General features: G+C 47.0%; 1 protein-coding gene across 10 annotated transcripts in view; it reads left to right on the top strand.

Annotated features, from left to right (window-relative positions):
• The window catches only part of LOC144792272 (uncharacterized), a 328,885-nt gene that overhangs the window by 168,708 nt on the left and 135,623 nt on the right, over positions 1-24,554 (top strand). For 4 of the 10 annotated variants that reach the window (XM_078667198.1, XM_078667196.1, XM_078667197.1 and 1 more), the window contains one exon: positions 23,193-23,315. The exons of 4 other annotated variants lie outside the window; for them this stretch is intronic. In XM_078667198.1, coding sequence (XP_078523324.1) covers positions 23,193-23,315 — 123 coding nt within the window. The remainder of the gene's footprint in view (positions 1-23,192; positions 23,316-24,554) is intronic. 2 more of the 10 variants (XM_078667201.1, XM_078667199.1) reach the window with 1 other exon arrangement.

The following is a 24,554-nucleotide window of genomic DNA, read 5'->3' as shown; positions in this document are numbered from 1 at the left end:
CCCTGTTCGAAACCCTTCTCCTCCGTGGGAGTTGAACCTGGTGTTATCAAAGTTGATGGGCCCTCCTTTTGAGCCAATCCACAGAGCTTCCTTGCAGCATTTGTCTTGGAAGGCCGCTTTTCTGGTAGCAATTACATCAGCGCGCAGAGTAAGCGAGATCCAAGCACTGTGTACCAATGAGCCTTACACTGTTTTCTACCATAACAGAGTAGTCTTAAGGGCACATCCTTCTTTTCTCCCTAAGGTGTTGTCTGATTTTCACATCAATCCGTCCATTTCCCTGCCATCTTTCTTCCCTGATCCAGCGACACCAGCTGAGCGGTCGCTTCATTCCTTAGACCTCAAGAGGGTGCTTAAGTTCTACTTACAAAGTACCAAGCAAATAAGGAAGACAGATCAATTGTTTGTAAATTGTGGCGCCCTGAGAACGGGCTTCCCAGCCGCTAAGAGATCCATTTCGAGATGGATTGTTTCATGCATTACCTTAGCTTACCAGCTAGCGAAAAGGCCCTTACCTTTACCTCCCAAGGCTCATTCCACCAGGGGGAAAGCGGCCACTGTTGGTTTCTTGCATGACGTCCCTATGTCAGAAATTTGCAAGGCCGCAACCTGGAAATCAGTTCATACCTTTACGAGGCACTACTGCCTAGAATCTGATTCCAGGGCTGATGCTCAAGTAGGCCAAGCCTCCTTGAGGAATCTGTTTGGATAGTTTTTTGAGCTATCCTAGCTTAGTTTTTCTAAGCCTACTGATCACGTTTCTGTGTTCTCCTTTGCCCGCAGGTAGATGAGGTGAGGATCGCAATTCTATTCTAATGCTTATGCCTATTGATGAGGATCCCCTGGTAGAGAAGGATTAGTTACTTACCTGTAATCCTAGTTCTCTTCCAGGGGCATCCTCATCAAAGTCATAAGCAACCCTCCCGCCTCCCCGGGCAAAGGACTATTTTAAGTTGGAGATATTTTTAACCTCTTAGTTTCATGGTTTTTCAGTTTCCGCAAAGAACAACTGACCTAACTGTCACCCCTGAGGCATGATGGGAAGCTGGGGGTCAGGAGTGCCTTAAAGGCACGGTGTCAGTTTATTGCATGCAGCTACAGGTTAGCTTTTCAGTCTTTTTAGACTGTGGGTTTGCAATGCAGCCTGGGAGCTTTCTATGCTTTCAGTGTTTTATAAGAATTTCTACTGCTTTCTGAGCATTAAAACAGTTTTCTAAACAAACTTTGTGTTGTTTCTCATGTTCCTAATGCAGGCATGTTATTCATGTATGGTGGAAATTCTTTACAGCATAACTCAGCTCTAGTGTTTATTGGGCTGCAATTGCTTATTTTATATAATAAATATATATATATATAAATATATATATATATAAATATATATATATATATATATATATATATATATATATATATATATATATAGTTATATATATGTGGGGCACATATAATATAGTGTTTCCGGGGTCCCGCGCATGGCCGGGAATATTCTAATGCTTATGACTTTGATGAGGATACCCCTGGAAGAGAACTAGGATTACAGGTAAGTAACTAATCCTTTTTAGAAATGTCTGTGATTGTTAGGTTTCCCTCTGTGGCCGCCGAGCCTGGGATCAAAAACCCAGGTGACTTGCTCAGAAAACAAGGTATTTTTGTAATCAATACTTTTGAATTCTATGTTAGGACCGGAGGCTTCAGATTATGCTTTTTCCCTTCTTCGCTGTTTATTAACAAAAACAATCAGCAGCCAAAAAGCATCATTGTAAGCCTTATACCTCAGAACAAAGGATCAAAAGGATATCATAAAGTAGAAAAAATCCTGAATAAACTACATATCCCATGGTCATCATTATAACAGTCTGTAACATTGTCCTTCGTTAGTGTCCATGACATGTAGATAGGACGTCCCTCGAATGACCACTTCCTCTTTCTTCGCTGCTTCGCAGCCAGTTAAGTGGTTTTTTGTTGTTCTCCTCACTAGGTTTCTACTTGTGGGGTAGTGTGCATAATCGGATCTTTCATTGTGTTTGCGATTGTATAAGGAGTCTTGTTTGCTTTTCAGATCCCCCTTTTTACGCCGCGGGAGCATTTCCTGCTCTTCACGCGGCGTTCCCGGTGTTTCGCGGCCGCTACAGGGAGCCTGTGCGTCTCGTTCGCCTCAGCGCGGCGTTCTCGTCAGGGAGACCGCGCTGAGGTGAACGTTCCGTCAGAGCCACCCGCTGCCTCACTGTGACGCTCAGCTCGTCTGAGTCGGTATTTGTCCCAGGCCCCGGCCTTCCATACGCCCCGCTGGGGGTCTGTAAAGCGGTCTAGCCGCGTTGCCGCCTTTGGGCGTTTTCTGTTTACTTGGCACCTATTTTCCTGCATTTGAATTGTTTGCAGCGTGCAGGGAGGCAGCAGTGACCCGGTCCCTTGGAGGGTCAGCGTGCTGTGGGTTGGGTGCCCCCCCCCTTGAAATCCCGGTTCCACTGGGCCCAAAAATCTTTGGTAGAGTACCTCTGTCCCACATATTTACACAGGCTGCTGCCTGGTATCCTACTCCTGCGCCTTTTCCCCTCTCACCTTCCCAATAAGAGTGCTTGGGTTGCGCTTGTTAGGGAGATGGATCAAGATGAGTATTATGAAGAGGAGGAATCTCATCAATATTTAAATGATGAGGAGTTTTATTCTGCGGTGGATACCTCCATTTACCGCTGCGTGCAGGAGATTGTAGGCCCTATGGAAGATCGACTCTCTGCACGCATCATTCAGGAGTGCGAGAGGGTCACTCAAGCACATTTGGGGGCCTCTACCTCCACGCCTCTGGGGGAAGGTTCCCCCCCAGCCCCTAAGAAGAAGTGTACGGAAGGGGTTGCTGGTACGTCGCAGGGTGTAGACAGGGACGCCTTCGAGCGCCTGCGTGACGCATTTCTAGCCAAGGCGACCGCGCCTACCCCTGCGCCTCCACCAACCTCGGGCCCTTCGGGGTCCTTAGGGACAGCGCCCTCGTCCCCAGGAGGGTTTTCCCCGGCAGACACTGACGATGAAGAGGGGTTAGTGCGTTCCTGGCGTCCCTCGGGCTCTGCCGCTGAACTACCCCAGGATAGTTTGGGCATGCTGAACCCGGATGAAATAATGCATCCGCGGTCGGCTGCTTGGACACCGGGGGAGAAGGTGGCGAAGTTCGTTGCAGGGCGCCTACGCAAGCCCCTCGAGAAGGACGCAAGGAGCTGTCTGCGCGGGGAGTGTCCAAGGCCGACATTGGAGGGCAAAGTGGCCCTTACCCCCGAGCTAGACCCTAAAATGGCCACTTTCTTAGCGAAATTTGTTAAAGATCCTCGCAAGGGGATCGATCGCTCCTGGCGCTCCTGTCAGGACAAGCTTCTGGACGCCATAGGTCCTATAACTAAGATCCTGGACATGGCGGAGGAAGCGAAGGTGTCAGGTGCGCCCATTTCCCCAGAGGTGCTGTCAAACTGGGCACAGCGAGTGGTGGTTTTCCTGGGGAACGCCAACTGCGCCCTTTCCACCGAGCGCCGGAGGTCCCTCCTAATCAAACTTGACCCAAAACTAGGAGATTTGGCTTCCTCGGAAGCGGGGGTCGTAGCTCAAGGGGGCCTCTTCGGGGACCCTTTTATCAAAGAGTTAGGGAAGTTTGTTTCTACTTTCACTTCCCTAGATAAGGCGCAATCAAGTATAAAGAGTTTTCCAGCAGCGTTTCTCCAGGGGGGGGCGGTCGCGCGACCGGCCGTGGTGGTCTGCAACCCGCCAACAGGAACCAAGGCTCTGGAAGAGGGCAGTTTAATTCCTCATCAAACTACAATACCTTCTACCCAACCAGAGGTCAGCGCTTCAGAGGGCGCGGTGGTTTCAAGAACGCCGGTGGAAACAACCCAAACGGTGAGTGTACTCTCGGCGGACAGTGTCCGCATTGGGGGGAGGTTGGCCCGGTTCCCGGAGGCATGGGCCGGAATAACATCGGATGCTTGGGTCTTACAGACCGTCCGTGGCTTTCACATAGAGTTCTACGATCGACCATATCAAGACAGACCCCCATACCCTATCGTTTTCTCCCAAGCGGATGCGCACCTGGTCGACGAAGAGGTCGCCGACCTGTTGCGCAAAGGGGCCATTTGTCGTTCAGCTTGACATCCGGCCGGGTTTTTGAGCAACTTGTTCCTGGTGGACAAAGTGGATGGGGGAAAGCGCCCGGTTATCAACCTCAAAGAGTTCAACGGGTTGTTGGTTTATCGGCACTTCAAGATGGAAGGGATCCATCTTTTGCGGGATGTACTCCTCCCGAACGACTGGTTGGTCTGTCTGGTCCTCAAGGATGCGTACCTGGTGGTTCCCATCCACCCTCCGCATCGTCGTTTCCTTCAATTCCAGTGGATGGGTCAAATTTTCGAGTTTACCGCCCTTCCATTCGGTCTTTCGTCGGCCCCTTGGTGCTTCACCAAGCTTCTCCATCCGGCTGTAGAGCACTTGCGGAGCCAAGGAATCCGGATGATTGTCTATTTAGACGACATTCTGTTGATGGCGCAGTGCCCCAAACAGTTGAACCTTCAACTCCAGCAGACTGTCTCCTTACTACAAGGGCTGGGGTTTGTAATAAACGGCGTCAAGTCCGTTCTCTCCCCTACTCAGACAGTAGTGTTCCTCGGCTTTACGGTGGACTCGGTGCAGTGTACCCTGAGCCTTCCTTCCAGGAAGTTGGGAAAGATTCGCCACCTTCTGCGTCAGACGATCTCGAAATCCCACACGTCGCTCCGTCAGATTGCCCGGGTGGTAGGACTGCTTTCCTCATCCATCCAGGCAATCTTTCCGGGGCCCCTTCACTACAGAGCCCTTCAGCGCCTCAAGACGCATCACCTTCGTCGGGGACTGACGTACGATCAGGTGGTTCCCCTCTCAGTCGAGGTGAAGGAGGAAATGGAATATGGAAGCTTGGAACGGCCGAGCGATCATCGGACCGGTGCCGGACTTAGTTATAGAGTCAGATGCCAGCAGGGCCGGCTGGGGCGCCCGCTGTGGAGAGTTCTCCACAGGCGGCGCCTGGGCGTCCGAGGAGCAGGAGTTGCACATCAACTGCTTAGAATTATTGGCCTGGTCCTTCGCGGTGCGTTGCTGGACGAAAGATTCGGCACGCTCCTGCGTCCTGCTTCGAATGGACAACATATCCGCGGTCCGCTATGTCAACCACCTGGGCGGCCCTCGTTCCAAAGCCCTGGCGGACTTGGCGAAGGTCTTTTGGGACTACTGCCTGACTCGTCAGATCTCGGTCACAGCGGAGTATTTGCCGGGCCAGCACAACCAAGTAGCGGATTGGCACTCCCGGCACTTGCGGGATTCGAGTCAGTGGAAGCTGGACTCGCAGATTTTCAAGTGGCTGAACGAGATGTGCGGCCCATTTTCAGTGGACCTCTTTGCCTCCCGTCTGGATCACCAGCTTCCGCGTTTCTACAGCTGGAGATCGGACCCTCTCGCGGAGGCCACGGATGCCTTTCTCCAAGATTGGAGTCAGGAACAGTCATTCGCCTTTCCGCCGTTTTCGATGATACTAAGGGCGGCGGCCCATCTTCGCCGCCAGCGGGCGGATGTGGTGATGGTGACTCCCTGGTGGAGATCTCAAGTATGGTTTCCGGTTCTACTGGAACTTTCTTGGGATTCTCCAATCCTACTCCCCCGGTTTCCGCGTCTTCTTCTCGACGCGGACGGGAATCCTCACCATCTGATCATGCAGAGTTCTCTCCGCCTCATGGCTTGGAGGCTTTCAGGCGACGCTGGTCGCTCCCAGGCCTTTCGGGACCGGCTGAGAACTTCCTCTCCAAAGCCTGGGCAGGTAGCACGGCGAAGCGGTATCGCTCGGCCTGGAATAAATGGTCCCGCTGGTGTCTTCGACGAGACCTGGATCCCCTGGTCGCAGGCGTCGTTCCAGTTTTGAACTTTTTGGCGGAATCGGCCTCAAAAGGACTGGCCTACCGCACGATCAACGCAATGCGCTCTGCGATCTCAGCAGGCCACAACCCGGTGGCAGGCGCTCCAATAGGAGTACACCCTTTTGTTTGTAGACTCCTGAGAGGGATTCGCCTCTCCTTACCGCCAGAACCACGTTACTCGGTTCTCTGGGACGTCAACCTTGTTCTGAATCTCTTCTTGTCCTGGCAGGCGAACGGGTATCTTTCATTGAAAGAGCTGTCGGCTAAACTAGCGATGCTCTTGTGTCTGGTTTCATGCCGAAGGGTATCTGACGTGCGCGCCTTGGACATCTCGGCGAGGGTTTTTTCACCAGATGGGGTGGTCTTCACGTTGGGGCGCCGCACGAAATGTGGGTCAAGGTCAATTTCTTACCCGTGTTTCGTGGACGTCCCCAAACTCTGTGTGGTACAATGCCTGAAGGCTTATGAAGATTTAACCCTGGACCTTCGTCCTCCGGGCGAACGACAGCTGTTGATTGCACTGCGGAAGCCACACAAGGCTGTCTCTTCTCCCACCATCGCCAGATGGGTTCGGTGGGTCATGCAGGAAGCAGGTATCGATACGAAGCAGTTTGGTGCCCATTCAGCTAGAGGGGCCATGGCTTCTAAGGCTTTCTCTTTGGGAGCCCGTCTAGAGGACCTGATGCGTGCAGCGGATTGGTCCTCGGATTCCACTTTTAAGCGGTTTTATTTCAAACCAGTGGTGGATATAGCGCATTTGGTGGTAAGTAAGCTTTAAACTAGCATAATCTGAAGCCTCCGGTCCTGACATAGAATCGAAATTTGCCTAGCTTAGTAACGGTAAGTTTTAATTCTATTAAGGACACGGAGGCGAGGATTATCCCTCCCAGCCACCGGTGGAGGCGATCCCCCCCGTACTGCAGTAAGTACGCAGGTTTTCCAGTGGTATTTGATGAGATGTGTTGTGTTCATACTAGTGCTTTTCTGCCTGTACTGCATTGTTGACTTTACAGACCACTGATGCTGTGGTATACTTCTTGTTAGGTAACGACGGTGCAAAACAGGACCAGTGAAGTTGAAGCGTGACTCGCGCGAAGAAAGAGGAAGTGGTCATTCGAGGGACGTCCTATCTACATGTCATGGACACTAACGAAAGACAATGTTACAGACTGTTATAATGATGACCATGGGATTTGTAGTTTATTCAGGATTTTTTCTACTTTATGATAGCCTTTTTATCCTTTGTTCTGAGGTATAAGGCTTACAATGATGCTTTTTGGCTGCTGATTGTTTTTGTTAATAAACAGCGAAGAAGGGAAAAAGCATAATCCTCGCCTCCGTGTCCTTAATAGAATTGAAACTTACCGTTACTAAGCTAGGCAAATTTCGATTCTTCACAGGACGTGTTGGGCTGCATCCTGTTGCGGTACTAGGCCTACCCACACAAGTGAAGTACCATTTTTATCAGGAGGCTCTGGTGAATGATGGGGGGGTGTATGTTTGTGCCTCCTTGCAGATTCCAGAACTTTCACAGAAATGTGAGGAAAATTTAGTTGGCTTGAGATTTGCAAAGGATTTTAGGTAACAGAACCTGGTGAGAGCCACACAAGTTACCCTATCCTGGATTCCTCCGGGTGTCTAGTTTAAAAAATGTATAGGTTTCCCTAGGTGCTGCCTGAGCTAAGGTCCAAAATCCACTGCTAGGCACATTGCAACATTGCAAAAAAAGGGTCAGTTTTCGCTGGAAAAATGTGATGTGTCCATTCTGCGTGTTGGGCAGTTTCCTGTCGCAGGCACTAGGCCTACCCACACAAGTGAGATAGCATTTTATCGGAAGGCTATGGGGAACACAAAATAGTAGAACAAGTGTTATTACCTATTGACTTTCCTTGCATTTCTACCTTCCAAATATTAGAGAATTTGCAAAAAATAAGTCATTTTGAAAAATAACCTCTAATTCACATGCTTGTATGGGTACCCACAATTTTGGATATGTGCAAATAACCACTGCTTCTAAACTTTGTTTTGTTCCCATTTCGGAAATATATATAGGTTTCCTTGGTATTCATTTTTCACTCTTTATATTTTACCAAATGATTTCCTATATACCCGGTACACAATGAAAACCATTGTAAGACACAGCTCAGTTATTGGCTATGATTTATAGAGGTTCGTGGTGAACTTACAAGTCCTATAGATCCCTGCAACCAGAACAACCCAGCAGATGTAACAGTGTGTTGCTTTAAAAAATCTGTCATACTTAGAAGACGTTTCAGTTGAAAACGTTGGCACAAACGGCTGTTTTTTTTCAACTTAATTTCAATATTTTTTATATTCAACTGTTAGTTTCTATAAACAAAAACCTTGAAGGATCTACACATATGGCCCCTTGCTGAATACAGACTTTTGTCTAGTTTTCAGAAATGTATAGCTTTCCGGTATCCCTTATTGCTTTTATACCCATTTCTACCACTAACTGGAAGGAGCTTGAAAGCACAAAAAATTGCAGAAATAGACTATATCCCAGAAAATTCCAGAACTCAGTAAAATATTTTTGTTTTCTGACAAAAGTCTGCCTGACCCTGAAAGCTGAGAAGATGGTGATTTAAGCACCACAAATACTTTGTTGATACCATCAGAGGGAAATAACCAGACACTTTCTTCTGCAGCACTTTTTTCCTATTTAAAAAAAAGAAAAATATTTTCTATATTTTGGCTAATTTTTGGGTCACTCCAGGAGATTCCTGGATACCTTCAGAATCCTCAAGGTATTGGAAGAAAAGGATGCAAATTTGGCGTGGATACCTTATGTGGTCAAAAAGTTATAGGGTCCTAATCGCAAGCTACCCCAAATAGCCAAAAAAGGCTTAGCACAGGGGGGAAAAAGGCCTAGCAGCGAAGGGGTTAAATTTGTTATAATTTACAATTCAAACACCTAAACCTGATGTAAAAGATACATAATTGTATGAATTATAGGATTTGCATCCATATTATGTGTTCATTGCGCTGTTTTGTTATATTACATTGCGCTCTGAAACAGCCTCTTTACTGCTTGAGGTCTATGTACATGTAATAGCATAATAATTAGTATGACACACATACGATTTGGAAGAACATTTACATTTAATTTTCATACGTGAAGTTAAGCCATTTTGGTCTGACTAAAAAAGATGAACGTATATAGTTTAAGAACCTTTTTATTTTTATTCAATGAAAAACAGATACATTGCAAACTACTACATGCATCAGCATTATCTGCTACAGTACTTAAACCAAAGCACATATAAAATTACTTTAAGTGCAGGATTTTTCATCGGTACTAATCTATTGCACAACAGATTGGGAAGGATGATAATCCAGCTTCACCTCTTAGTGTATGTATAGAAATCTACAACAGAATTTGTATCTCTTGTTCACATTACATTTTATCACAATATGTCCGCTGCTTCAATACCAGTTCATGGAGTATCAACTTGGTTCAAAAGGTAATCCGTTAGTGCACCCCATATATTTTTTCAGCAGGATGCTTAAGGCAAGCCCTCATCAACCCCCCAGCATAAATTTCTAGCTGTTCATTTCAATATATTAAACAATTCAGCCATTGCTCCTGTGTTGACTCCTATCCCAATCCAGTAAATAAATTAATTTCACAGGAATTAGAGAACGATTCTACTTACTGTTCCATCCCAAGACCACTTGTATGGTTCCTCACAGATGGCTTTCATAACTCGGTCATCTCCTGTTCTTGCGAAAGAGCTGTATGGAACAGGGCAGCTATTTTTCCTTTACAAGGTAATACAATCTTACTAAAGTTCTTTAGCATCCCTCCACAACCTAGTTTCTCCAGTGTGAAGTTGATATAATCCAGCAATGGAATGATATACCCTCGACAAGTATATCTTTCTGGATAGATCTTGTCCGGTAAGAAAACAAAGACATCAACCACAACAAATCAACTCATTTTATCATATCCTTCACGTATACCATGTTAAATTCCTGGTGCATGGAAGAGGTGGCTGCCGCTTTGGGGAAGGGGGAGGGTAGTGTCTGCCTCAACCTATTATCGTTTATCTGGAGTTGTTTCATTTTAACCCCTTGGCTGCTCTGTTGACATATATCATCATGAAATGGTATCTCCAGGACTCCCCTATGAAGAATTTGTATGTGGTGTCAACGGGTTAAAAGTGCATGGCTGCCGTTTGGGGAACAGAATGGTGCTGGGAGAATGGAGCTTGCCTGTGCTGGATCCTTTCTGGGCACCAGTAAACATAACACCTATGTCCCTCATCGATTATCCTCACACTATTTGGATTTTTTCTAAGGCTAAGAAAAAAGCCATTAAGTGTCTGGGTCTTTGGTGGGACACAGATGCACGTCTGTGTCTTGAGTCATCTGGCACCTAGGGATATCTATGAATCCCTGACATTTCTGAATGCTAGACATGACACTTGGGCGAGTATTAAGAGGTTTGACTTGCATGGATGCCACCATTTTTCTGTACGCTGAATTCCTAGCTCAGGTTAAATATTGGTTAAAAAATAATTTCTCTGCAGGTCTGTGTCAGCTCCAGGATTTCTAGTTAAGAGCAGAGTTCCCACCAACCAGTATACTCACACTTCTACCAATGAAAACAGCACCTGGTACCTCTAGCCAGCCCAGGTTAATATATGGGTTTTACACATTATAGGCCTGGTTCTTATTATGCTTGACTGGTTCCCTCAGCAGGAGTAATATGTTCCACCAATCGAAAGCCAGAATCAAGTGATCTGCATTTACTGTAGCTTGCCACATGTTTTAGAAAAAAGGTCAACATTTGATTTTAGAATGCAATAGTAGAGATAGGATCACATCAAGTAAAGAAAGTTAAAGAATGCTGATGAGACTTCTGTGTTTATGCGTGGGATGAGTGACAGTTCTTCATTGAATTTGGCTCTCATATTCTCCAGTACTGAATCTTTCATAGATTCACATGCTTGTATCTTCCCCGTCGTTATGGTGGGAGTCTCACGGTAGTTACAAAAGAAGAACCATAGAAAAACACAGAAACCACCCAGAAGGAGAGACAAACTTTGTCAGTCATCAGCCTCCTCATGTGGGTCTAAACTTCGGCCAATCTCAGACCAGCCCTAGACCTCAGCTCCCCAGTCAGAGCCACCAGACCGTACATTTCTAACGGCATGTTGTGTGTAAGGGAGCCCCCCCCCCTCCAAGCTCTGCTTAGTTTTCCAGTGGTGAACGTTTGACCTTGTTTGAATTCACCTCCAGGTACTGTTTTTCAACCTTCTATTCTCAAGATGTCTGAAGGTTCTAAGAAGAGGCTGTCCAGGCCATGTAGACCATGTGGCAAAGCAAGGCTTTTTTCAGAAGATCCTCCTAAATATTGCCTTATTGCCTTTATCCTAAGCATAAGGCCAAAGACTGTAAAGTACTGTAGAACTTTTTCTGCAAAGACTTTAAAGGATAGAGAGGCCAGGTTATTATTATGGCTCCAGAAAAAGAAATCAAAAATCAGAATCTGGATCTGATATTGAAGAGAGCCCTGGGCCATCCTCGGCTGAGAGGAAGCGTAAAAATGAGGGTTCTACCTCATTAAAGGCTGATGTGAAGAAATTAAAGGCAGAGAAATCCACCACTGCCGAAAAACAGCTGTTCAGCTTAAAGAACCAGGCCTGAAGAAGTCATCTGCTGACTCTCTGCCTGACGTTTTTTTCGACGAAAAAGGCACGGTGACGAACCCGTCATCGAGCTCTTTATCTAAATCCCCGACTTCTGTGGTGACAACCGCTTTGTTGACGGCCGTGGGGACAGCATTGTCGACGAGAACAGTGACGACGATTTGTTTGGCAATGTCATCAACAACGGCTTCAGTGGCGACATCGATAAAGGTCTCTACGTCGATGATCGCATCTCTGACTTCGTCGACTGGAACATCGTTGCCGTCAACGGCCCCGTCGACGGCGCTCCGTTGACTGTAGTTTTCAACTCTCCCCCTCGACCAGTATCGACGACTATCATTATATGGCGTCTTCCGTCGTTGACAGCGTCGTCGACGGATCATGAATAAGATACTATGAGTTTGCATCTGGTACCAAAGTCATCAGGATTTTCACCTTTGCCTGAGGTTTCACCATTACTTCCTTCTCACCTTCTGGATAAGTAGGAATCAGGTGATGACAGTCTTTTTGTTCCTGCCTATAGTCCCTCACAGCTCAGAGCCAAATGCCAAGACACTGCTGAGGATAAGGAAGCGCAAGCACAATCTGAATATATTGAAGGGGACTATTCATTTTCAGGGTGCTCTCAAGCTCAATGTTATGACTCTTTTTAAAAGCATTACCCGTATGAAGCTTATGAAGAGCATCAGGAGGTTCGGAAGGATTCCATGCTGGTCCCAATCTCTCTAGTCACGGACCTGAGACATATGGTAAACGATTACTATAAAAGATTTCCGGACTCTCATGCTCCAGTCCCTTTGACGCCTGACGGTCCGAGTATTCAGGTGGCTCCACATCATCCTGCGGTTACTCCGCCGCTGGTAGAGAAACCGGGACCTCCATGAATTATGATTCAAGATGATTACATCGAAAGTGAAGCAGACGATCAACCTGAGGAAGCCAAGCTCTCGCAGGATACGGACCTTTTTGGCCAAGAATGGGATGATTATGTGGCTCCATCCTCTCTGTCGCCTTCTCCTTCTCCGGCGACTTCCATGAAGTGCTTGAGAGAGCCGCCAAGAGATTTGACTTGCCAATACCTGTGGTGCAAACCAAATGTTTCCTTTATGATTTTAAGGATGAATCAAAGAGATTGGTTAGATCCATCCTGATTGTCGATTTTATTTGTCGTGAGGGTTTACAGATAATGAAGACTCCAGCCTCTGTCCCGGCTGTGTTACCAGCGATGGAAAAGAAATACAAGGCACCTGATTCTGCACCAGCATGTTTAATTGAACATCCTCGTCTGGATTCTGTTATCATGCAGGCTGTCCAAAGGCGTTCTAGGAATTCCCAGTCTCCTCGTGCAGTGCCTCCGGACAGGGAGGGCAAACGCCTGGACAGTGTAGGCAAAAGTTTTGCGACTATGGCGGCTACTGCTATCAAGGCTCTAATGCCTTAGCAATTTTAGGAATGTATGACTGCCAGTTATGGTCAGATCTGGCTCCTTTTCTCAAATTCCTCCCAGAGGATAAAAAGAAAGAAGCAAAGGACCTCCTGCAGGAGGGTGCTAGAGCGTCGTTGGAGGTGATTGACTCCGCAATGGATTTATCATCCATTGCCTTCAAGCAAATGGCAGGCTCTGTAGTCCTTCGCAGGCAGGGCTTGTTGAAGGCGACGTCCTGCCGCCCTGAGATCCAATCTAAGGTGCTGGACATGCCCTTCGATGGGGAAAATCTCTTCGGAAAGTACGTAGATGAAGAGCTACAGAGCATTAAAAAGGATACTGAGACTGCAAGTTCATTGGTCACTCTGCAACAAAGGTGACTCCAGTCCTTTCAAGGAGGTATAGGCCAATTCCAACAAAGACCATCTTAACAGTCTTACAGATATCAGCCACATGGTCAACAAGGCCGCAGATCACAATATGTAGGACAACAACAGCAGCAGTTTCATACCTCTAGCATTTCATACAATCAGCAATCAGCTAGACCTAAGCCTGCAGGACGAGGAAAACTACAGGATTCCTCAAGACGTTTGTGATGTTTCTCCTCCTCCGGTCACCTCATTTTGCTCTCAGCATCTTCGGTCTCATCACTTCTCTCCATTTCTGAACCAATGGCAATCCATCACAAGGGCCAAATGGGTGCTGGACTTCATCCAACACGGCCACACCTTAGAGTTCGTCCTCAAATCCCCTCGAATTCCGCCTCCAAGGAAAACACATCATCACTTGTCCTTGTTAAGGCAAGAGGTTTCAACTCTACTAAAGAAAGGGGCGATAGAAAAAGTGCCTTTCGAACTGCAAGTGAAAGTCTTTTATTCCAAGTTCTTTTTAATAAAGAAAAAATGCAGGAAATGGAGGCAAGTAATGGACCTAAGGCAGTTGAACAAATATATCAAAAAGCAGTCGTTCAGAATGCTGTCCCTCCAAGAGATTCTTTTATTATTAAACAAGGGAGATTATCTAGCATCCCTCGATCTCCTAGACGCTTACTTTCATATCCCCATTCATGCAAAACATCGCCAATTCCTGAGGTCGAGGTGGCTGGGGATCACTACCAGTTCTAAGTTTTGCCATTTGGCCTTCGCTCAACTCCCAGAGTCTTCACGAAAAGTATGGCTCCTGTAGCGGCCTTTTTGAGAAGGCAGGGGCACCAGGTTTACCCCTGCCTGGACAATTGGCTGGTGAAAGGGGCTACATTTCACTCTGCCAGAAAATCTACGCAGACCTGCCGGCGATTCTCTTCAAGTCTCTGGGGTTACAAATCAACTTGGAGAAGTCACATTTGGTTCCAAGCCAGAAGGGTATTTTTCTATGAGCACTTCTAGACACAAGATCAATGAAGGCATATCCCACTTCAGAACGGAGGCTCAAGATAATGCGCTTAGCATCCCTTCTACGCAAAAAAGAGTACACTTCTGTGAGAGTATACAATTCCTTACTCGGGATGCTGTCATCATGAATCCCGTTGATTCCAAATTGTCGGCTGTACATGAGGCCTCTTCAGGAGCAGTTGGACATGCAGTGGGTGCAGATGCACGGCTCTTTCGAGGACATCATCTCTCTCTCCCAGGCTATGAAACAGTCTCTGTAATGGTGGGAAACAGAAATCAATATCTCTCCAGGCCTCTCGTTCCAACCAGCTCAGCCTCATTACATTATAAAGTGGAGTATTTGTAAAGCGCACAGCTACCCGGAGGCATCCCGGCGCTGGGGGCCGTTGGGAAGATTAAGCAAGCTATTGCCCAGAGTCACATGGTGCTGGGCAGACCCCTGCCGCATGTGCCAGGGATCGAACCGTGAGCCCCAGCATCCTGTATCAGTCGCCCTGGCCGCGGTGCCACACCACTTCCTCTATGACGACAGATGCCTCAATGGACTGTTGGGGGGCGCATCTTCAGGAGCTGCAAATACACAAGAAACGGACCCATCAAGAAATGAGTTCACACATCAACATTGTAGAACTAAAGGCAGTGTTTCTGAGGCTGCAGGCCTTTCTTCACAGGATCTAGGGATCCTTTGTTCTAGTAAGAACAGACAATACCACAACAATGTTTTACATTGCCAAACAAGGGGGCACCAGGTCTCTCACACTATCAGAACAGGCCCAGAAAATTTGGAATTGGCTCATTCATCACTACATAGCACTGCAGACAGAGCATGTTCCGGACATGGACAACGATTGGGCAAATTCTCTAAGCAGAACCAATTCACAAGGTCACAAATGGGAATTAAACGAGGTCCAGCTGAAGCGGGTCTTCAAATTGTGGGGCACTCCAAAACTGGATCTGTTTGCAACAGAAGACAACAGGGAGTGCGAAAAGTTCGCCAGCAGATTTCCTCAGAGGAATTCTTGGGGGAATGCTCTACAGATGCAATGGATAGGGACATTCGCATTTGCGTTCCCGCCTTTTCTCTCATTCCAAGGGTGTTGAACAAGATGAGGAGAGAGCCATGCCATATCATTCTCGGAGATCCGGCATGGCCGAGGCAGTTTTGATACACGGAGCTTCTCCTGTGTTCGATATCTCCTCACATTCTCTTTCCTCCGCTGCCAAACCTACTCCTGATGAACAACGGTCAAATTGTTCATCCGCAGATAAGGTCTCTCAGTTTGTCAGCTTGGAACATCACAACTATGAATTTGCAGATTTAAACATCTCTCCGTATTGCAGGTCCATTCTCCATGGGGCCAGAGCTCCATCCACTAATATGTCTTATGTTGCAAAATGGAAGAGATTCTGTCATTGGTGCAAGAGTCCGGAATTACATCCTTTCCTATCAACTCCGGAACCAATCCTGCTTTATTTCTTCATCTAGCTAGTTCCAAATTAGCTCACTCATCAATCAAGGTACATCTAGCGGCAATTTCCAGGTTTTGCAGAAAACCAGGTGAACACTCTTTGCGGTCAACAAGAATCGCTAAGGAGTTTATGAGAGGACTCTTCATGGTTTTTCCACCCTTAAAGCGCCCTACAGTCCTGTGGGAATTGAATACAGTTTTAGCTCACTTGATGAAATCGTTCTTCGAGCCCGTACATAAGGCTGATTTGAAATATGTTTCTTGGAAAACGGCTCTTCTCATAGCCCTCGCGTCGGCCAGAAGAATCAGGGAGATTCAAGCATTCACGATTGCTGAGCCTTTCCTTCAAATCAGACAGGATAAACTTTTCTTGAGAATTAATACTCAATTCATTCCTAAACTTCCAAATTCATTTCACTTGAACAAACCAGTTGTGCTTTCTACGCACTTTGCGAATCCTTCAACCAACGTGGAAAGAGCATTGCACTCTTTAGATGTGAAGAGATGCATTACGTTCTACATGCACATGGCAAGGACTTAAATCACCAAGAAAGGGTCAAGCCTTTTTAAGAAACAGTATTGCACGTTGGATTTCCTCTGCAAATGTTTTCTGCCACTCCAAGGCTGGTAAGCCTTTTTCTCCAGTATTAGGGGTGTCTTTCATAGATTCACATGCCTGAATCATTCCCCGTCGTCAGAGTGGGAGTCCCACGGTACATAACATAGCAATAATATGCCATAATATCATAGTAAAAAACAGTAATTCCCAACCAGGAAGTAAAGAAGCCCAACCTACAGGAAAAAAAACTTCCACACATGACTATCCTAGTCATTTTGTATAGAACAAACTGCAGCCAATCAGGCGACAGCACCCACCAAAAGGTTCTCCCCAGAGGCTCAGGCTCACGTCGTGTGAAGGGAGTCTCCCTGAGCTCTGCTCAGTACTTCTCTATTTTCCTTCTGGAATCTAGTGTTTTGAAGATGTCTACCAAGAAATCTCTATTCAGGCCTTTTGACTCTTGTGGTAAGCTCTGGCTTTTTAAAGAAGATCCCCACAAGAAGTGCATTTACTGCCTGTATCCTGAACATCAAATGAAGGACTGCAAGATTTGTAGGTCCTTGCCTCAGAAGACCCTCAGGGACAGAGAGGGCCGCCTGCTTTTGTGGCTACAAAAGCTCAAGGATTCAGATTACCCTGCTTCTGAGGTAGGCAGTATTGCCTCTGGGTCTACTTCAGCCTCTAGGAAGAGAGCTGCTGATGAGGTTTTAACTTCTCCTGGGGCTAAGGTTGCGAGGAAGCGACAACCTGCTAAGGGGTCTGAGAGGCCTTCCACATCTAAGGCTACTCCCCCTGTTAAGGAGAAAAGTAGTTCATCTACACCCCCGAGAAAATCCTCAAAGAAGTTACCTCAAACATCTTCTGAGAAGACTTTACCTCAGAAACAGACGCTGTCATCGACGACGCCGTCGTCGACTCCTTTGTCGACGAAGATCTCCGTCGACTACGTCTACGGTAACTTTTTCCTCTCCTAAGCCTGAGATGATTATGTCGACGGCGTCTTCATCGCCGACGATGGTCTATGTTACTGTTAGACCTATCTCGTCGACGGCAGAGTCTTCATCTTCTGCCATCGTCGGCGCCTCGTCGACGGCTAAACTTAAGAAGATCCCGTCGACGACACCGTTGACACTTGTTCTTCCGTCGGGCGAAGAAGCCACCGTCAACGGGATCGTCGACGACTATCACACCGTCAGCGAAGACACCATCGTCGACGAAGACACCATCGTCGACGAAGACACCATCGTCGACGAAGACACCATCGTCGACGAAGACGTCAACGTAGATACCATCGTCGACGAAGCCAACATCGTCGACAAAGACAACATCGTCGACGAAGACACCATCGCCGACGGAGCCATTATTGTCGACGACGATAACTGGCGTCGCCGACGACCTCATTGTCGTCTACCGCTAAACTCAGGTCAACGAGTCCTTTGGTGGAACCCCCGTCGATGGCACAGCTATCTTCTTGTACCACTTTGCAAGTGTGGTCGCCGTCTACGGCTTTTTTATCAACGCCAAAACTGTCTTTACTTCAGAGACGTGGTTCAACCTTGGAATCTTTATCTCCTCTGCATATTTCACCGCAAAACATACCTCTACAGGTTCCAGACAAGCTACTGGAATCTGAGGACAGTGAGGAGGAATCTGTCATTGAGGAAACGTTTGGAACGGCGACAAGTCCTTCCGAATTGAAAATAAAATATCAGGAGGACCACCAAGAAGATCAGCGTTTGCCTGAGCAAATGACATCAACTGTGACAAATGCCCCTTCAGCTCAGGTGCCAATAGCATTGCTCACCAACCTTCAATGCATGCTAGATGACTACTACAGGCGTTTTCCGCCATCGGAGTCAACAGGCTCTGTACCTCCTACACCTGTGGTAGAGACGCCTATGCCTGACCTCAAACCTCCAAGATCTTCTCCACCTGCATCATCCAATCAGCCGGACGAACAACGTTCTTCGGACGAAGAAGAAAGAGAAGAAGGAGAAGTCGATGACAGGTCCTTGATGTCGGAGTGGGATGATTACCAGGTTCAAACTCCTTCTTCACCACCGGCTACTTCAGATTCACCTTCAGTGGACGTGGGTGGATTCCACCTTTTAATGGAGCGGGCCATGAAACGCTTCCACATTCATATGGAGCATACAGAACAGGAATGCTTCCTATATGATTTTAAAGACCAGCCAAGGAAGCAAGCGAAGTCTATACCTATTATAGATTTCATCTGGAAGGAGGGGATTAAAGTCATGTCTAACCCGGCTTCCATTCCTCCGGTCCTGCCAAGGATTGATAAAAAGTATAAGGCTCCTGAGAAGTCCCCTGCTTGCCTTATAGGACAACCAAAACTGGATTCAGTAATCGTTCAAGCTGCACAAAAGAGATCTAGGAACCCTTCATCTCCAATCGCAGCTCCACCTGATAGAGACGGTAGGCGCCCGGATGCCATTGGCAAGCGTGTTTTAACAATGGCAGCTACCACGGTCCGAGCTGCTAACTCATTGGCCATCTTGGGCAGATATGACCGGCAAATGTGGTCGGATATCTCGCCATACATAGACCTACTTCCAGAACCTTCTAAGTCTGAAGCGCAAAAAATCCTGCAGGAAGGTGAAAGGATCTCGGCTGAGATGATTGATTCTGCTGTTGATGTGGCCTCAACTGGTTTCAGGCAATTGGCGGGTGCTGCTGTCCTGCGTAGGCAAGGTTGGCTGCGCTCCACTTCGTTCCGCCAAGAAGTACAAACAAAGGTATTGGATATGCCTTATGACGGAGAGTTTCTGTTTGGTCCGCAAGTGGAAGAAGCCCTGCAGACAATCAAAAAGGATACAGAAACTGCTAAATCCTTGGGCGTCCTGCAATTTCGTAAGCCGCCCTTGCGAGGAGCGAGAGGACGTGGATCGTTCTCTAACAGAGGCGGATATACGCAACAGTCCTCTTACAGGCAGGGGAATCAACGCTACCAAACACAGCGTTATCAATCCTTCGGTCAATGAAACAATAATTATTCCCAGAACAAGAGGAGGTCGGCCTACCGCGGAAAGGATAAACGCCAATGAGCCTTATCACCTGTCACTGCTTCTGTCCCAATCTCATGCAAAAATTGGAGGACAAATATCAAAATTCTACTCAAAATGGTCATCGATAACATCGGACAGGTGGGTCCTGGACATTGTGGCCATGGGCCATGCCCTCGAATTCGAACAGTTTCCTCCAAACGTTCCCCCTAAGGGACCGCCTCCAGCTCATCTAAAGGAGCTGTTTACCCAAATCAATTTGATGTTGAAGAAAGGAGCAATTGAGAAGGTTCCTCAAACTCTGAGGGGAACAGGATTCTACTCCAGATTTTTTCGAATAAAGAAGAAGTCCAGAGAATAACGTCCAATTCTGGATCTCCGTGCCCTAAACAAATATCTGAAAAAGCTAACGTTCAGAATGTTATCGCTACAGGAAATACTGAATCTCCTATCGGCTGGAGACTACATGGCCACCTTGGATCTCCAAGATGCGTATTTCCACATCCCCATCTTACCTCAACACCGAAAGTTCCTGCGATTCAGAGTGGCTGGCAGGGATTATCAATTCAAGGTCCTTCCCTTTGGACTGCGCTCGGCACCCAGGGTCTTTACAAAGGTCCTGGCCCTGGTAGCAGCACACCTCCGGCTGGAGGGAATACGAATATTTCCATATTTGGACGTCTGCCTTATCAAGGCCAGTTCTTACGCAGACACAGACACCCATTTACAGCAGTGTCTAGCCCTCTTTCAATCTCTGGGCCTTTCCATCAACGTCGGCAAGTCCCAGTTGGTACCATCCCGAAGATGAGCTTTCTTGGGAGCGACCCTAGACACCCAACTGCTCCAAGCCTTCTTGTCGGACGAAAGGCAAGTCAGAATACAGGACATGGCTCGGAATCTACTTTCAAAAAAAGTCAGTTTCAGTCCGACGGTTCAAAACCTTTCTGGGGATGGTATCGTCTTGCATTCCATTGATACTGAATTGCAGTCTCAGAATGAGGCCTCTTCAAGAAGAACTCAGCTTACAATGGCTGCAGGTCTCGGGTTCATTCAAGGACTTCACCCAGATCACCCCTCGCATGGGGGGTTCCCTTCTCTGGTGGATGCAAAGAAGGAATCTGCAGCAGGGCTGCGCGTTCCTTCAGGACACACCAAACTTTACGTTCTCCACGGACGCATCCCTCGAAGGCTGGGGAGCACATCTTCAGGGACTGACAATCAGCGGCAAATGGAGCCCTCAGCAGAAACGTTGGCACATCAATCTGTTGGAGCTGAGAGCCATCTTCCTTGCCCTTAAATCATTTCGAGCAATCATTCAAGGAGCCACTGTATTGGTTCGCACGGACAATACGACAAGTATGCACTATGTCAACAAACAGGGAGGGACAAGATCAGCTCTTTTGTCTCAGGAAGCCCAGGAGCTATGGGCATGGGCAATACGACACAGAATCAATCTTCTGGCGGTGTATGTACCGGGAACAGAGAACGTTCTTGCAGACACTCTCAGCAGGACAACAGTGTCCACTCACGAGTGGGAACTTCATCAACAGACGGTGGATCGGATCTTTCGGCAGTGGGGTCATCCAGATCTGGACCTCTTTGCGACCAAGAAGAACAGCAAATGCCGTTTCTTTGCAAGTTGGCATCTCCACAAAGACTCTCAAGGGAATGCGTTTTCGATCAACTGGTCTCAAATATATGCCTACGCTTTCCCACCGATACCGTTAGTTCCCAGAGTCCTGCGGAAGATGAAGAAAGAACCGTGTCGGCTGATTCTTATTGCCCCCAGATGTCCTCGCCAATATTGGTTCACCGAGCTCCTTCTCGTATCGGAGTGCGAACCAATTCAGTTGCTCCGGACCTGCTCTCCATCCAGGACGGTCAGATTTACCATCCGGACCCGACATCTCTGAAGTTAGCGGCCTGGCGCCTGAATACCTTGAGTTCCCCCACCTAAACATTCCTGCAGATTGCAAGGAAGTACTAGCCAAAGCAAAAGCACCTGCTACTATAAAGACTAACAGTCTCAAATGGAAACGTTTTTGTATCTGGTGTCGTTCAGCTGGAATTCATCCTCTTTTGTCTAAGCGAGAGCAAATCTTACCTTTTTTCTTACATCTGGCAAAATCGGGATTGTCTCATGCAACCCTAAAGGTTTTCCTGGCAGCGATTTCAAAATACCGACAAGATGGGACCACTTCTCTTTATTCTTCAAGAATTATACAACTATTCTTCAAAGGTCTTTTCAGAATGTTCCCTCCAGTACGTCCTCCACCGCCATCGTGGCATCTTAATGTAGTGTTAGCGCAGCTCATGCGCCATCCTTTTGAGCCTATCCACAAAGCCGATTTTGAAATTCCTTACATGGAAGGTGTCACTTTTATTGGCTTTGACTTCCTCTAGAAGAGTCAGGGATATCCAGGCTTTCACAGTTCATCATCCTTTCTTACAGTTCACAAATAACTCAGTGGTGCTCCGCACGAATCCGAAATTCCTAAGTTGTTTCGGACTTCCACCTTAACGAGCCTGTCATCTTAAAGACATTCTTTCCTAAACCACAATCCCCTGCAGAAAGGGCATTGCATACACTGGACATTAGGAGATGTTTAAAGTTCTATTTGCAAAGAACTTCAATGTTACGCAAATCTGATCAACTATTTATCACCTATGGTACGATTCGTAAAGGCCAAGCAGTATCTAAGCAAACAATTGCGAGATGGATCTCTGCAGCTATTGACTTTTTCCATACACAAGCAGGACGACCTTTGCAAGCAGCTCCTAGAGCGCACTCTACAAGGGCAGTGTCATCCTCAACTGCTCTTTTCGCTGGAGTCCCTCTCCAGCACATCTGCAGAGCGGCGACCTGGGCCAGTCGGCATACTTTCACCAAACACTACTGTTTTGATGCAGCCAGCGAGACCGATGCTTCAGTGGGTCAAGCAGTTCTGCGTAATCTTTTCAAATAAGGTGAGCCTCTGTTTCCCACCTCCTCTTACTGCTATCAGACGCTTGTTATGCTTATTTTATTGTGCACATGCTCAAGTATTTGCATTTTGTCATGCTTTTAGTGATGTGATTATTTTTATATATATATATATATATATATGTATATACATATATATTTCATGGTTATGTGCATCTCATATTTACCAGCTTATGCTACAAAGAGCGTCTTCCAGACACGGATGTGTACTGCTATCTACTCTGATTCAGGCATGTGAATCTATGAAAGACACCCCTAATACTGAAGAAGAACAATAGTTACTTACCTGTAATCTGTGGTTCTCCAGTATTGGTGTCTTTCATAGATTCACATGCAACCCGCCCACCTCCTCATAGAGGCTCTTAGGCTACATTGGTTTACCATCACTCCATGCGAGAAAATCTGAGAGCCTGAGCCTCTAGGGAGAAACTTCTGGTGGGCTGATTGGCTGCAGTTTGGTCTATACAAAATGACTAGGATAGTCATGAGTGTGGAAGTTTTTTCTCCTTTAGTTTGGGCTACTTTACTGGTTTTTACTATGATATTATGGCATATTATTGCTATGTTATGTATCGTGGGACTCCCACTCCGACGACCGGGAATGATTCAGGCATGTGAATCTATGAAAGACACCAATACTGGAGAACCACAGATTACAGGTAACTATTTTTCATCTGCGAAAGTGTCTGCGCACTCCACGAACAAGATGGCAGCCTCTAAGGCATTGTTTGCCGGTGTGTTTTGCTTTCAGACATCTGTAGAGCGGCAACATGGTACAGCGTGCATACATTTACTAAGCATTACTGTTTAGATTCGGCATGGAAAGAGGACGCTGCTGTGGGTCAAGCGGTCCTGAGACATCTGTTTGCTTCAGGTACAGTCTTTCACATCTTCTAATTCTATTGTTTTGTGTATGTGGTTTTCACTCTTTATTGGACACTTTATGATTTATTTGGTTTTATGATTCATATGTATTAGTATGTGTCAATATGTCTCTTTTATGGCAGAGGAAGGTCTTCGCCTCACCTGCTAACTACTCTGATACAAGCATGTGAATCTATGAAAGATTCAATACTGGAGAACAAAACTAGTTCCTTATCTGTACACTGTGGTTCTCCAGTATTGATATCTTTCATAGATTCTATGGCAGGACCGAAGGCTCAGATTATGCTTTTCTTTCTTCGCAATTTATTACAATAGAAAACACACAGCAGCCTCAGAAAAGCTCATAACGAAAAAATGCTTATATCTGAACAGTAAAGCATTATCCATAAACACACAATCCAAGAAAAAAGTCTCTGGGACTACAACTCCCATCCTTGTAACATAGACAGTCTGTACGTAGTCCTTCCTTCATGTCCACCATCCATAGATAGGAAGTCCCCTCTCCATGTTCTTCCTCTTTCTTCGCTGCTCTCGCAGCCAGATAAGTGTTTTCCTTTCCTCTCAGTGTTATTATACTGTTTGGGGGGAATTCTGGTTTATTAGTACTGTGTTTCGGAGCTATGGGTCTCTGATGTAATTTTGCTTTCACAGAGCCCCTTTCAAGTCGCGGAAGCGCCGTTTCGCTTCCTTCGCGACTTTTATTTCTGTGCGTGTTGCGGTGCGCTGTCACCCGCTAGAGGGTGCTGCTGCGTCTCGTTGGTCTCCGGCGCGGTTTTTCTCCTCACAGGGGAGCCTCACTGAGGAGACCAACTGCCGCGGAGCCGAGCCCTCGAGCTGCCTCACTTAACACCCGTTTCTTCTGGTCTGTAACCCTTTTGCCCCTTTTGAACGCCCCAGTGGGGGTCTTTACTGCGTTTGTACCGCGTTTGACGCCTTGTGGCAAGAATTGCACTCGTGTTTGGTACTGGTGTGGTGGCGCGCTGTGAGGTGGTTGACCTGGTCCCTCTGTGGTGGGTCTGCGCGCTGTGGGAGTGAGTGCACCCTATTCCTGCCAGTTTCTGGCATAAAAAACTTTATTGCAGTCCTCTGGTCTGCCCTAATTTACAGTGACACCCACGCTAGTTGGGTAGTGTGTAGGACCCTTGTGTTGGTTTTGGGCAGCATGGAGGGCGAGTATTATGAGGATGACTCGCAGTCCTATCTGCAGGATGAGGAGTTCTACCAGGCA

Source organism: Lissotriton helveticus, chromosome 11 (assembly GCF_964261635.1).
Source record: "Lissotriton helveticus chromosome 11, aLisHel1.1, whole genome shotgun sequence".
Classification (NCBI taxonomy): Eukaryota; Metazoa; Chordata; class Amphibia; order Caudata; family Salamandridae; genus Lissotriton; species Lissotriton helveticus.
The sequence above is the reverse complement of the archived record's forward strand: the minus strand, read 5'-3'. Positions and strand labels throughout refer to the sequence as shown.